Source organism: Boleophthalmus pectinirostris, unplaced genomic scaffold, assembly GCF_026225935.1.
Source record: "Boleophthalmus pectinirostris isolate CB_2022bp ecotype Guang Dong unplaced genomic scaffold, ASM2622593v1 HiC_scaffold_6, whole genome shotgun sequence".
Lineage (NCBI taxonomy): Eukaryota > Metazoa > Chordata > Actinopteri > Gobiiformes > Gobiidae > Boleophthalmus > Boleophthalmus pectinirostris.
Window position 1 is genome coordinate 5462649 of NW_026571447.1, and position 12893 is coordinate 5475541.

General features: G+C 38.6%; 1 protein-coding gene across 1 annotated transcript; it reads right to left on the minus strand.

The window, feature by feature from the left end:
* Window positions 1-2725: 2725 nt before the first annotated feature.
* Window positions 2726-4952, minus strand: LOC129411890 (immunoglobulin lambda-1 light chain-like). The gene is made up of 4 exons (XM_055164182.1): window positions 4853-4952; window positions 4448-4777; window positions 4135-4164; window positions 2726-3209 (listed from the first exon to the last, which is right to left on the minus strand). The coding sequence occupies exons 1-4, from the start codon at window positions 4890-4892 to the stop codon at window positions 2878-2880; spliced, it is 732 nt and encodes a 243-aa protein (XP_055020157.1). The 5' UTR covers window positions 4893-4952; the 3' UTR covers window positions 2726-2877.
* Between the last annotated feature and the right edge of the window lie 7941 nt (window positions 4953-12893).

The following is a 12893-nucleotide window of genomic DNA, read 5'->3' on the forward strand; positions in this document are numbered from 1 at the left end:
TCACGGCACATAATAACAAAGAGAAATGTTATAATAACTTCTAAATAAGTAGCAGAAATACCAAGAGACTGATGTTAAATAAGATATAATTCAGTAAAAATAAAATACAACAATATAGTAAAAGAGTTGTTGTACAGTTGTATGGAGTATGATATGACTGTAGTCCTGTATCTGTCACTGTTTGAGCTGAGCTGTAGGAGCCTGTTGGAGAATGAGCTCCTCCTTCAGGACATTATTCCAGGTGCGTCAGAGTAAAAAATGTCTTCTTGTCAGTGTTGGGGAGTAAAAGATTACATGTACTGGAGTTATGTAATCAGAGTACAAATTATGAGTAACTGTATTCAGTTACAGTTACTGTTTCAGTGAGTAGTAATTGAATTACAGTTACTTTGTTGAAATAAATGGATTACACGGTGGTATTTTCCTGTTTTCACATTTTGGTAATTCCACTCATTGACACTAAACCAGGTCTAAAACAAGGTCTAAAACCAGGTCTAAACCCAGGTTCAAACCAGTTCTAAACCAGGACTAAACCAGGTCTAAACCAGGACTAAACCAGGACTAAACCAGGACTAAAGCAGGACTAAAGCAGGACTAAAATCAGGTCTAAATCAGGTCTAAACCAGGACTAAAGCCAGGTCTAAACCAGGACTAAACCAGGACTAAACCAGGTCTAAAACCAGGTCTAAAACCAGGTCTAAAACCAGGTCTAAACCAGGTCTAAATCAGGTCTAAATCAGGTCTAAACCAGGTCTAAACCAGGACTAAACCAGGACTAAACCAGGATTTAACAGGACCGTGTCTCCTCCTCTTCTATCAATAATATTTTTAATACGGTTAAGTAAAGTCTGGGCTTTTTTATTTTCTTTTATCAGACAAAACATCTTATGTGAAGATTTCCTCGTCTTTACTTCTCTACAGTAAATCAAGTAATCCAAAGTATTCAGATTACATTACTCACTTTAAGTAATTTAATGGACTACGTTACAAACTACATTTTGGGGTGTGTAATCTGTAATCTGTAGGGGAATACATTTTAAAAGTAACCTTCCCAACACTGCTTCTTGTCTTGGTTTATAGTCACAGATGGCAAAACTGTCAGTTATGAAAACAAACAAAACCTTGGTCTGAAAAAAGAATCTGCTAAAATAAATTGCTGGAAAGTCAAATGAACCTAATTGGACTGTAAGCAGCAGATTATATGTAAATACAATTACAGTAATACAACAATAATACTTGTAATAATTCATATTAAAAGTCAATGCATTACAGCTATTATTTTTCTACTGTATGGTATCTTTCTATATTATGTACTGTGTAATATATGAATTTGTTATTTTTCTATGCATGCTTATACTGTACTGTCTGAATAAAGATTCTGAATTCCTTCATATACTGAACAGATTACAGGAATGGGTGATCTGTATCGAAGGGTTTCCACAGAGCTCTGTCCAGTATCAAATATGTAGCAGGTAGCTGGTATTTGAGTCCAATATTTTTTCCTGCACTGCCCAGGTCTGTGTGCATTGTGATACTGACTTCAAGTTAGTGTTTGGAGCCTTATTAAAGGTACAGTGACTCTGTCAAAGTTGTGTAAAATGCTCCATCTGAAGGACTCTATTGACTGTACTGAGCACTGGTCTGTGGGCCTCTGCTTCAAACATGTTTGACTGTGTGGCGTCTATAGTTTGGACAGACCTGTTCTAAAGTGACTTGAAGGACATTGTATGTGTTGAACGTGAACATGAAAGGAGCTAAAACTGTCCCCTGATGGATCCCTGTCCTCCAGTGTCAAACACATCAGGTATTCACTTCATCTCTGGGCCACACTTTATAGAACTGAACAAAGTGACCTGAGCCAACAGTTGGATTTTAGCTCAATATTTCCTCCATGGCTCTTGTATTGTTGACGTCCATAAAGGTGAGTGAGGAAAGCTGAGCCAAATGAAGGAAATAACACATGATAGAGAATAGGATGAGCACAGAGGACAGTTAGTGCTCCGCTCCACTGGTCCAGAGAACATGACGTGGTTTCTGACTTGTGTCGCTAAAAGTAAACTGTGAAAGTTGATGGTTGATCAGTGAAGCAGCACTTCTCTGTTCTTACCCAGCATGCACCTGTGCTCCTGCTCTGTGTTGGAGGGAAGTGAGGTTTCTCTATTCAAATGAACTGTCCCTGAAGCTTTAGCCGGACACAGAGCTGTGATGAGGAGCACGGGGACAAGTCCAAAATAATGCTTAATAATAATTTTAGATACAACAAAACCAGAAGATCTACTCATACTCAGAGATACTAGGCCAGAACCATCGAACTGAAAATGTCTTGTGGATGGAGTTGAAATATTTTGATTGTAAAAACTGTGTCCAGATGACCACAGCTGAAACTTTCTCTACAGTGAATCACTCCTGGATGAATGAGGGATTATACTGTCTCATTTCCACCATAATAAAATACATCTTACATTATGTTCATGTGTCAGTCAGGGGCAGTGTGGTGGTGAGATGTTTGCACTCGAGGAGGGTTCTTGTGTTTTTAAAACTTGCACCTATCCCATCTCACAAACTAATCCATTTACTTTAAACTGCAGTAGAAGTTAGAAACTGTTTAACTGGTCTCTGTGATTTATTCCTTTACTTCTTCTCACCACTTTTAAACTTAACATTGAATAATGTTCCATTGTTAAATGAGCCACATTTAATGAAGTCATTTAAAACACAACACATGTTTCATCTTGCAGAGTTTATTTCATTACAGTTTGACACCAAAGCAGAAATGTGATGTATCCTTCCCAGATGTGATGCTGTGTTCAGAGGCTTTGACAGTGGAGACTTTGGAGGAGCACACAGGAGCACAGTGCAGGTGTCAGTGGTGCTGTACTAGTGTGAGTCACACACACCACTCCTGATGGTGTCCTGGGCAGGCTGTGTCTGAGGGCCCAGGGACACTCTGCATGTGTACAGCTTCTGGCTGCTGGTCCAGTGGGACGTGGGGATGGACAGAGAGCTGCTCACGTGAAAAGTCTGCTCTGCTCCCAGGACGGCCCCGCTGCTCCACACCCCACTGCTCACTGGACTCCCATCAGCCAACCAGCTCACCTGAGCCCAGGGCCCCGACTGAGCAGAGACACAGAGCAGAGTGACTGTGTGGGACTGGAGCTGTGCGGGGGACGGAGGGAACACTGTCACCACTGGAGGAGGACGAGAGGCATCTGAAACAGAGCACAAACTCACTTTACTCTGCAGGGAGATACAGGACTATTACCTGTCCATATGAGGAGCGACACATGTGTGTCCCACTGACAACTACAAACACATACAAATCAACCTTAACACTGGGGAAAACGGCAATGTTTTTAAAAAGTAAAGTGCATGAAACACAAATGTTCATTCATTTTATATTGTCAACATTTGCTTGTGACACTCAGTGACAGTGGGACCAAAACTTTTACTCAAGTAAGAATACAGTTCTGTCCAAACACTAATCCTCATGTGTGGGTGAAGAGTTGGATGTGTCCTGACATTTCTTCTAAAATCAACTCAACTCAGTGTAAGAAATGTTACTCACGACTATTAACTAAGAATGTTGTGATGATAGAGTTTTTAAAAATACAATTAATACATTATACATTTCTGGAAACTTACATTACAATGTATTTTTTACTAATATCAATTGTCTCCATCTGTTACTGAAATTTCTAATTCAGCTCCTTTAAAAGACTCTTGAAGAAATGTTTTCTCATGGAGGCTTCAGTGTTTTTAGAGACATAATGGTTATTTCTACACGTCAAATGTATTTCAAATGTTTAGTGGAAACTGATTGTATTAGTATTTTTGAATAAGACAACAGGATAAGCAGCTCACAATTTGGTGAGCGCTAATGGAGATCCAAATAAATAAAGAAAATAAACAAATATAGGATTTAAAGAAATCAATAAATAAATATGAAAAAACATATTGTGTGATTAAATTGATGTATTTTCAGCATGAATAAAGACATAACTCGAGTAATGTGTTAAAGTTTTCCAAATGGTCAAAATAAGTCTTGTGTTCAAATCTTGTAGGTCCATTGTGTAGTTGACATTGCACAGATGTTTGTGGAGTATCATGTTCAAAGTAAAGTGTCAAGTGTCTTACCTGTGACAGAGAGCCTGGTGCCTGCTCCGAATACCACAGTGCTTCAGTGTGTGCACACGCTGCTACAAAAACCTCCCCACTGTCTCTGATGAGGACAGAGACACTCACACTTCCTGTGGACACTCAGCGCATGTCCACCGCCTTCATCAGTGTCCCTCTAGTCCAGACCAAGAGCTGAGGTGGACACCAGGAGGACACTGGGGACCATGATGGAGCTGTGAGGAGAGGACAGGGGCCAAGAGACTGACGCTCTGAGCCTCAGAGAAGCAGCAGAAGAGGAACTGAGGTTTTTGTCACACTCTATATCACTGTGATACCCACTCGTTAACAGTGTTGTCCCATGTCTTACAGTAATAAACTGCAGAATCTGATTGTTCCAAACTGTTGATGGTCAAACGATAATCTCTTTTAGACTGATGAGTACTTGTGAATTTAGAGGAGGACACACCAGAGCCGTAGGTTGGAGCACTGCTTGAATGGTAAAAATACAAGAGAAACTGTGGAACTTGTCCTGGAGACTGTTTGTACCACCAGGCTCCATAATCCTCCACATATCCCAGGTTACAGTCCATGGAGACGCTCTGTCCTCTCTCCACACTCACATCAGGAGGGTTCTGGGTCACCTGCGTCACAGCACTCACACCTGGAAACAAGAAGAAGAGCAGAAGTGAGGAGAGAGGCGGAGTGAGCAGAGAGCAGCAAAGAGCAGCCTCCTTACATGTGAGAGCACAGGCCAGAGTGTACAGACTCCACAGCATGTTGTCCCAGTGTACAGCAAATGTACTGCAGTGTGAGGGACGGAGGGAGGGACGCTTATAAACAACACACCAGAGAGAAGGAGGAGGAGGGAGGAGGAGGAGAAATGAGAGCGGGGGAAGAGGATGAGGAGAGACAAGTGTTGAGATACTTTAATCCTCTTGCAAATTTATACAGCAAATAAGTTCTATAAAGACTACAGAGCCCCAGAGAAAGTGTGTACATGTACGTTGATAAATTATCAAAATCAACCTGCTTTTCTTTTTCTGCAACACTCTGTTTCAATGTGAAGTTTTATTCGGTAAAAACATCATCCTATAAATCAGATTTTTTGTTACGACACTGTTTATGTGCTGTTTTAATCACATTGTCTATCTTTCTGGCAATTTTAACACAAAGTAGTCACATTTTCAGTTACATTGTGTTTAAAAAATACATTAAGATTTGAGGTGCTGTGTGCTTTGTGTGGCCACTGCAATTTCACATCCACATTTACAAACACCAAACTCTGCAGGGGGAGATGAAGAAAAGAGGTAAAGCGTTTCACTGGGTCATAAAAAAGTCAAAAACAGCAGAACAGGAACTTTACGAGGGTTAAACTTGTATTCTTAATAGAATGTTGCTCTTACTGGAAAATGTAAAGGTGGACAAAGTACAAACCCGAGTCACTCCAACTGAATATATTAAAAGTCCTTTATCACATGGAGGGACGCCAACGCATTTCAACCAGCAAGGTGGTCTTCATCAGGGCATAATAGTCTGCAGGGGTAGAGTCTGAAGTATGGACACCCAAATATTTCCTCTGGAAGGTCTTGCTGTGTTACCTGTGGAAGATCTTCTGCCACATATTAGTCAGGGAGCCAAAGTCTCAAAAGCTCTAGAAAATGGGTTGAACCTGACATCGCCTGCCATACTTTTTATTTATTTATTTTTTGTTAACTGTGACCCTGAGGACCAATAATTGGAGGGTCTGACTTCCTAACTCATCCTGAGTTTGCAGAGAACATTTTGTATGTGGAGCACCATCAAAGTAAAATCCCGTTTGTTAAGTGAGACGTACAGAAGACAAACAGACTGAGCTGCACTTTCTTGTTCTTGTGGTTTTACAGCAACATCACGTCTTGGTCTCTTTGCAGTGGAAGGTGTTTCTTGGTGAACAGCTGGTGCCTTTCACTTTGGCGTTGACTTTTTAAATTCGTGAACAGGGTGGAGCGAGGGACCATGATGTTTAATAATGTGGACATTAACAACCATGTTAAATATCCAGTGTGTCTTATGGACTGTTGAGAGGAGCCTAACATTCTACTGAGGTTCTGGGCCTGTTGATGGTAAAGAAATCATCACAGATCCATTGATTTTGGTTGGATTTTTATATTTTTTTCTGTGGAATGACTGTACTGTTTGAAGAAAAGAATGTCATATTGGCTGATATCAAAACTTGGGGGAATAGTTGATTGCCAATGAGGTAAAGATGAAAATATTGGAAAAAAGTGAAAAAAATGCCTTATTTTTTGGCATTAAATTGAGCCAAAATCATGTAGAAATGTGTTTTATGAATATTTTTTTCACTGAATGTTGTCACCACATGTGTTCTTTGCATCTGGAATGTATTTGTAGACAGCTTACCCAATCCACTGAAGATTTGAGGAAAATTTTAACTTTTCAAAATTTTCTATCACAAAATGAAGGTTACCGACACTAAAATGGCCACAATTTTTTTTCGCAATATTTCCGGAAGAGCAGACCCTCCAATTATTGGTCCTCAGGGTCACAGTTAACAAAAAAAAAACACAAATAAAAAGTATGGCAGGCGATGTCAGATTCAACCCATTTTTGAGACTTTGGCTCCCCGACTATATGGTGAAAAACCTGTAGAGTCTTAAATGTCCATACTTGATAGTACAGAGAACATAAACGATATGGAAGATGATCCAACTCACTTACAATCATTTAAATCATCTAAATATAGATGATAGTAGATATGATATAGAAAGAGATATAGACCCAGATCCATATTTGTATTGTCAGTACTGTACAGAAGAACAGTTTAAAAGTACAGTGGACATGGAACATGCCTTTTCAGAAACACAGAAGTCTATGGGACAACTTTTCATAAATCAAAGACTATTTATTTATTTATTTATTTATCTGTTTGCAGAGTTTAGTGCAGCTGCTGTCTCTGAAACATGGTTGGACAAAGACAAATGATTCGATGTAGAACTGGAGGGATGTGAATTATTTGTAACCAACAGAAAAGACAGGAGAGGGGGTGGAGTTGACATTTACGTAGACTCTCATTTACAATGGAATGTCATCACAAGTGTGTCAACTACAACTGACAACTTATTAGAATGTGTCACTGTTGAGATTCAGATGGAAAAGAGTTTGTTGTATGTACAGAACTCCTGCTTCTTCACTGGATACTTTTAATACATTTCTATCTCATGTGTTCCATTCAACTGGAAATAAGACACACATTGTCTGTGGGGATTTGAATGTTGATCTGTTTAACCCAGGTGGACATAAAAAGACCACAGAGTTCATGAACAACTTTTACAATAATAAATAATCATCATCATTCCCAGTGATCTACTACTAATAGAATAACAACAGTATCAGCAACTTTCACTGACAACCAGCCAATGATGTTCATTTTGTCTTCTTATATACTTCAACTTGTTGGGTTCTTTTTAAAGACAATGCAGTAAAGTGTATTTACCTTGTTGACATGTTCAGAACAGTTATCAATAAAACCAACAAACCCCAGAAAAAACACAACAAACCAACAGAGGGCAGCAGGACCAAAAAAAAAAAAAAAAAAAAAGTTGTTATATAAACTTTATTCCATATAGTGAAGTGTTGATACTTTGCAGATGGTGTCTTCAACTTTCCCTGGAGGTGTGAAGCTAACTGTAGGCTCTGCTCTGTCTGAAGCTCCGTTATTCATGTTAGACTTTAATCTGAGCTTTATTTTTAACACAGTCTGACCAGAAAGAGCTGACTTGGTCGGAACTACAACAGGTGAGATGCAGATAAACAAATCCCTCTCTAATAACATTACAGTCACAAGATAACATTAGCCCACAGTTTTATATTATTATTTTTTGTCACTCTCATCTTTTTTTTTGTTGAAAATCAAACACCTAAACAGAACCATGAACTTTGTACTGGTGTCTGAAAATGTGTTGTTAAAATCAACTTTGTATTTTTATTTTCAGACCATCTTAAAGCTTTTTTGACTTTTTTTTTTTTGACACTGCAAAGTATCAACTGCATAAAGGAAAAGTACTGCAAACTAAATGCACCTAAAACATTAGAACTCTCATTCAAAGTGGAAATTCTAGCCAGGATATTTCAGCAGAATTTGATTTAGAAAGACATTGAAGCCTGAGAGCATTTGTAGTTTTGTTTAAACAGAACGTGCACTCAGGTTGTTTTGTGTCGATAAATCCACCAGGGGGCAGTGTGAGCTCAGTTCAGCGGCAGATGACGCTGTAGGTTTTGTTTTGCCTTAGTGTCCACATGGAGCGTGGATCTATTAAAATAATCACTAAATAAAACATGGAGGTTCTGGTAAGTGCAGTCTGTGGAGCAGCAGTCTATGTATTTCCCAACATAAAAATACAAATAAATTATACTTAGATCCTCTAGTTACAAAATATAATGTCAGAAATGTGCTGGCTTTGTTTTGGCGCATCTTAATTTCACCACAGTTTCCTTCCTGTTCTGTAAAACTCATAAAAAACAAAGTTAGTGCTGAAATGTTTGTATTATATTATTGTGTTTTGTGCTTCTTCTGTCTGCAGATCAGTAACAGCAGCACAGAGGTCATCACCATGGCGACAGGGGTCAGCAGCAGCCACAACAGAGCACTGGGACCTGCAAGTATGATTTTGTTTTTTAAAAAAAAAATGTTATTTGAGGTTGAGTAGAGTAACCATACAGTTTACTCAAGTAGAAGAGTAGTTGTGTAAAAGTAAAAAAAAAAAAAGTAGATTAAAAGTCTTATATTACACAAAATGGACTCTTGTGAGCTTTAAGACACTTTATAATGTTGTTACCTCCTCAAAAACAAACCTGGAACAGTCAGAATGATTCTAGTGAAGGTGTATAGAGTTTAAAAACACAGTAGAGCACTTCCTATATTTCTGTTGGAGAGGAGAACTCAGGCTGAATGTGCAGGATTTGTGTGTTAAACATGTGAATGAAACAAAACACGACCCAGGTCTGTTTGTGATGAGAAACATTCTAACAGATCAGAAAATAGTGGGTCCTTTAAGAACATTTCTCTCAGCTTATCTGTTCCCAAATTCCTGGTCACTGTTTTTCCAAACTATTTTTGAACAATAAAAATACAAGATTAAAAGGTGTGAAGACAGACAGATCCCAGTTAGCTTTTGAGAAGCATAACATGAGTCTAGTCCTGGTTTAATCCTGGTCTAATCACATTTCACTCTTGGTCTAGTCCTAACATGTCACAGATGGACTTTGGTGCTCGGCCATGGAGAGACTTGTACAAGCAGAGCTGCTTTGAAGTTTATTCTCTGAGTGCCTTCTGTCCATACAGTCTTTTATCGACAGAAGGCTTTTTTGTTTGTTTTTTGTTTCTCACAATGTCCAACTGCTGTGAATATGAAGCATATTTGACCCCCAAAAAGGACACGCAAAAGAAATCTGGAAATAACTAGGCTATGACACTTTAATAATGGTTTGATAATGGCGACACAGTGGTGTTACGACCCAGCTCCACTAGGGACAGGGGAAATAACAAAAGAGCCAAGATGGATAATGGAACAAATTAAATAATGTTTAATTAACAGGAATGTAAAAGGTAAACCAAACAAAACAGACTAAAATATATACAGAAACTAACCTAAACTTTTTCTGAGAATGTGTGCTGTTAAAAACTTGTCCTAATGTGTTAATTGTGGAATCTGGATTCAAGGTGCTGTGTGGAGTTGGTGGTGACGGCGGCCGCTCCTAACAGGTGCCCCCCTCCCCTAAGTTCTAAATTCTCTGTAAATGCCTTTGGGTCATTCCACCACAAATCTCCAAATGCCCCCGTCCGAACATCTCAGATTTGACTGAAAAAAATTCTAGGAGGTTCACACACTTTCCAACAGGAAAAGTCCCAAATTTTAGCTCCCAACTCCTTATAGTTTTGTCATTCAAAGATATTTTGTCAACTCTGTCCTGACCTGTTTTGAGCAGAGTTTTCTGAGGAGCCACTTTCAGATTGCTGTATCTAAAAAACTATTTAAGGTCCTTCACATTTTCAAGGGTTAAAATCTGGCAAATGTACTTGTAGAATCTGAACTTTTACACATGTGCTTTTAGTTTATCACAGATTTTTGGGGCTTGAATTTGCTCGAAAATTCTCCTCTTCAAATTTGAGGGCATCTTTGAAGGACTGTGAAAAGTGCAATTTCAAAAACAGAGGTTTGATATTGAACATACACCTTCAAACACACACTGTGTACTTTGTATTTTAAAACTGAGCCTCTGTGATGAAAACTCTACAAGATATTAAGTGTTAAAAGTGGAAAAAATAAATTTGGTGCCATCTTTACCATGTTATACCAAAAGAAAAATGATAGCAGCCACCAACATCAAATGGACTGTTTTAGAAAGACTACATGTCTGTTTTTAACATATCCAAAATTGATGATGGTGTTCTGCCTTATTTTTGCAAAATTATTATTATTTTTTTCATTCAGGGACTATGAAGACACTTTCAGAAGCTAAAAAAAAACACTCTGAATATTTGACACACAGCTTAAACTCAACAAAATACTTGATTTAATTACTCAACTATTGTAAATTATTTGAACTCTTTGAGGAAACCAACAGATGTTTTGGTGTAACACTCCTGAACTGTATACAGGCGTCCTGTTGTTGTGTGAGGAACATCTATTTTAGAAATGATGTGTTGTAAAAGTACACAGCACTAGTCTAAAACCAAAAGCACATGTGTAAAAGTCCTCCACTTTTCACAGTCCTTCAAAGATGCCCTCAAATTTGAAGAGGAAAATTTTCGAGCAAATTCAAGCCCCAGAAATCTGTGATAAACTAAAAGTACATGTGTAAAAGTTCAGATTCTTCAAGTACATTTGCCAGATTTTAACCACTGAAAATGTGAAGGACCTTAAATAGTTTTTTAGATACAGCAATCTGAAAGTGGCTCCTCAGAAAACTCTGCTCAAAACAGGTCAGGACAGAGTTGACAAAATATCTTTGAATGACAAAACTATAAGGAGTTGGGAGCTAAAATTTGGGACTTTTCTTGTTGGAAAGTGTGTGAACCTCCTAGAATTTTTTTTTCAGTCAAATCTGAGATGTTCTGGCTGGAACATTTGGAGATTTGGTGTGGAATGACCCTTTTTTGTTGTATACCTGGGGTGGTGGTCACTAATGGCCTACCTGAACTGAATTTATTGTTCCCTGTGTAACAGATTGCCACTGCTGCTTTATTCTTAATCTTAGTGTTTTTTGTTTTTTTTATTTGATGAATGTTGTGTAATGTAAGGAGGCTGCTCTTTGCTGCTCTCTGCTCACTCCGCCTCTCTCCTCACTTCTGCTCTTCTTCTTGTTTCCAGGTGTGAGTGCTGTGACGCAGGTGACCCAGAACCCTCCTGATGTGAGTGTGGAGAGAGGACAGAGCGTCTCCATGGACTGTAACCTGGGATATGTGGAGAATGAATGGGCTTGGTGGTACAAACAGTCTCCAGGACAAGTTCCACAGTTTCTCTTGTATTTTTACCATTCACACAGAGCTCCAACCTATGGCTCTGGTGTGTCCTCCTCTAAATTCACAAGTACTCATCAGTCTAAAAGAGATTATCGTTTGACCATCAACAGTTTGGAACAATCAGATTCTGCAGTTTATTACTGTAACACATGGGACGACTCTGTTAAGGAGTACGTATCACAGTGATATAGAGTGTGACAAAAACCTCAGTTCCTCTTCTGCTGCTTCTCTGAGGCTCAGAGCGTCAGTCTCTTGGCCCCTGTCCTCTCCTCACAGCTCCATCATGGTCCCCAGTGTCCTCCTGGTGTCCACCTCAGCTCTTGGTCTGGACTAGAGGGACACTGATGAAGGCGGTGGACATGCGCTGAGTGTCCACAGGAAGTGTGAGTGTCTCTGTCCTCATCAGAGACAGTGGGGAGGTTTTTGTAGCAGCGTGTGCACACACTGAAGCACTGTGGTATTCGGAGCAGGCACCAGGCTCTCTGTCACAGGTAAGACACTTGACACTTTACTTTGAACATGATACTCCACAAACATCTGTGCAATGTCAACTACACAATGGACCTACAAGATTTGAACACAAGACTTATTTTGACCATTTGGAAAACTTTAACACATTACTCGAGTTATGTCTTTATTCATGCTGAAAATACATGAATATAATCACACATGAATTATTTTTAAACTTACCTATTGACTTCTTTATATCCTATATTTGTTTATTTTCTTTATTTATTTGGATTCCCATTAGCGCTCACCAAATTGTGAGCTGCTTATCCTGTTGTCTTATTCAAAAATACTAATACAATCAGTTTCCACTAAACATTTGAAATACATTTGACGTGTAGAAATAACCATTATGTCTCTAAAAACACTGAAGCCTCCATTAGAAAACATTTCTTCAAGAGTCTTTTAAAGGAGCTGAATTAGAAGCTTCAGTAACAGATGGAGACAGTTTAGAGATTTTCTTGTTTTGGAAAAGGTCAGAGATAGTTGCATGGAAACAATGTAAAAATATACTGCAAAATGGAAGTTTCTAAAAATAAAAAATGTAATTGTTGCATTTTTATAACTCTATAAATCATAATGTTATCGGTAATAGCCGTGAGTTACATTTCTTACATTGAGTTGAGTTGATTTTAGAAGAAATGTCAGGACACATCCAACTCTTCACCCACACATGAGGATTAGTGTTTGGACAGAACTGTATTCTTACTTGAGTAAAAGTTTTGGTCCACTGTCACTGAGTGTCACA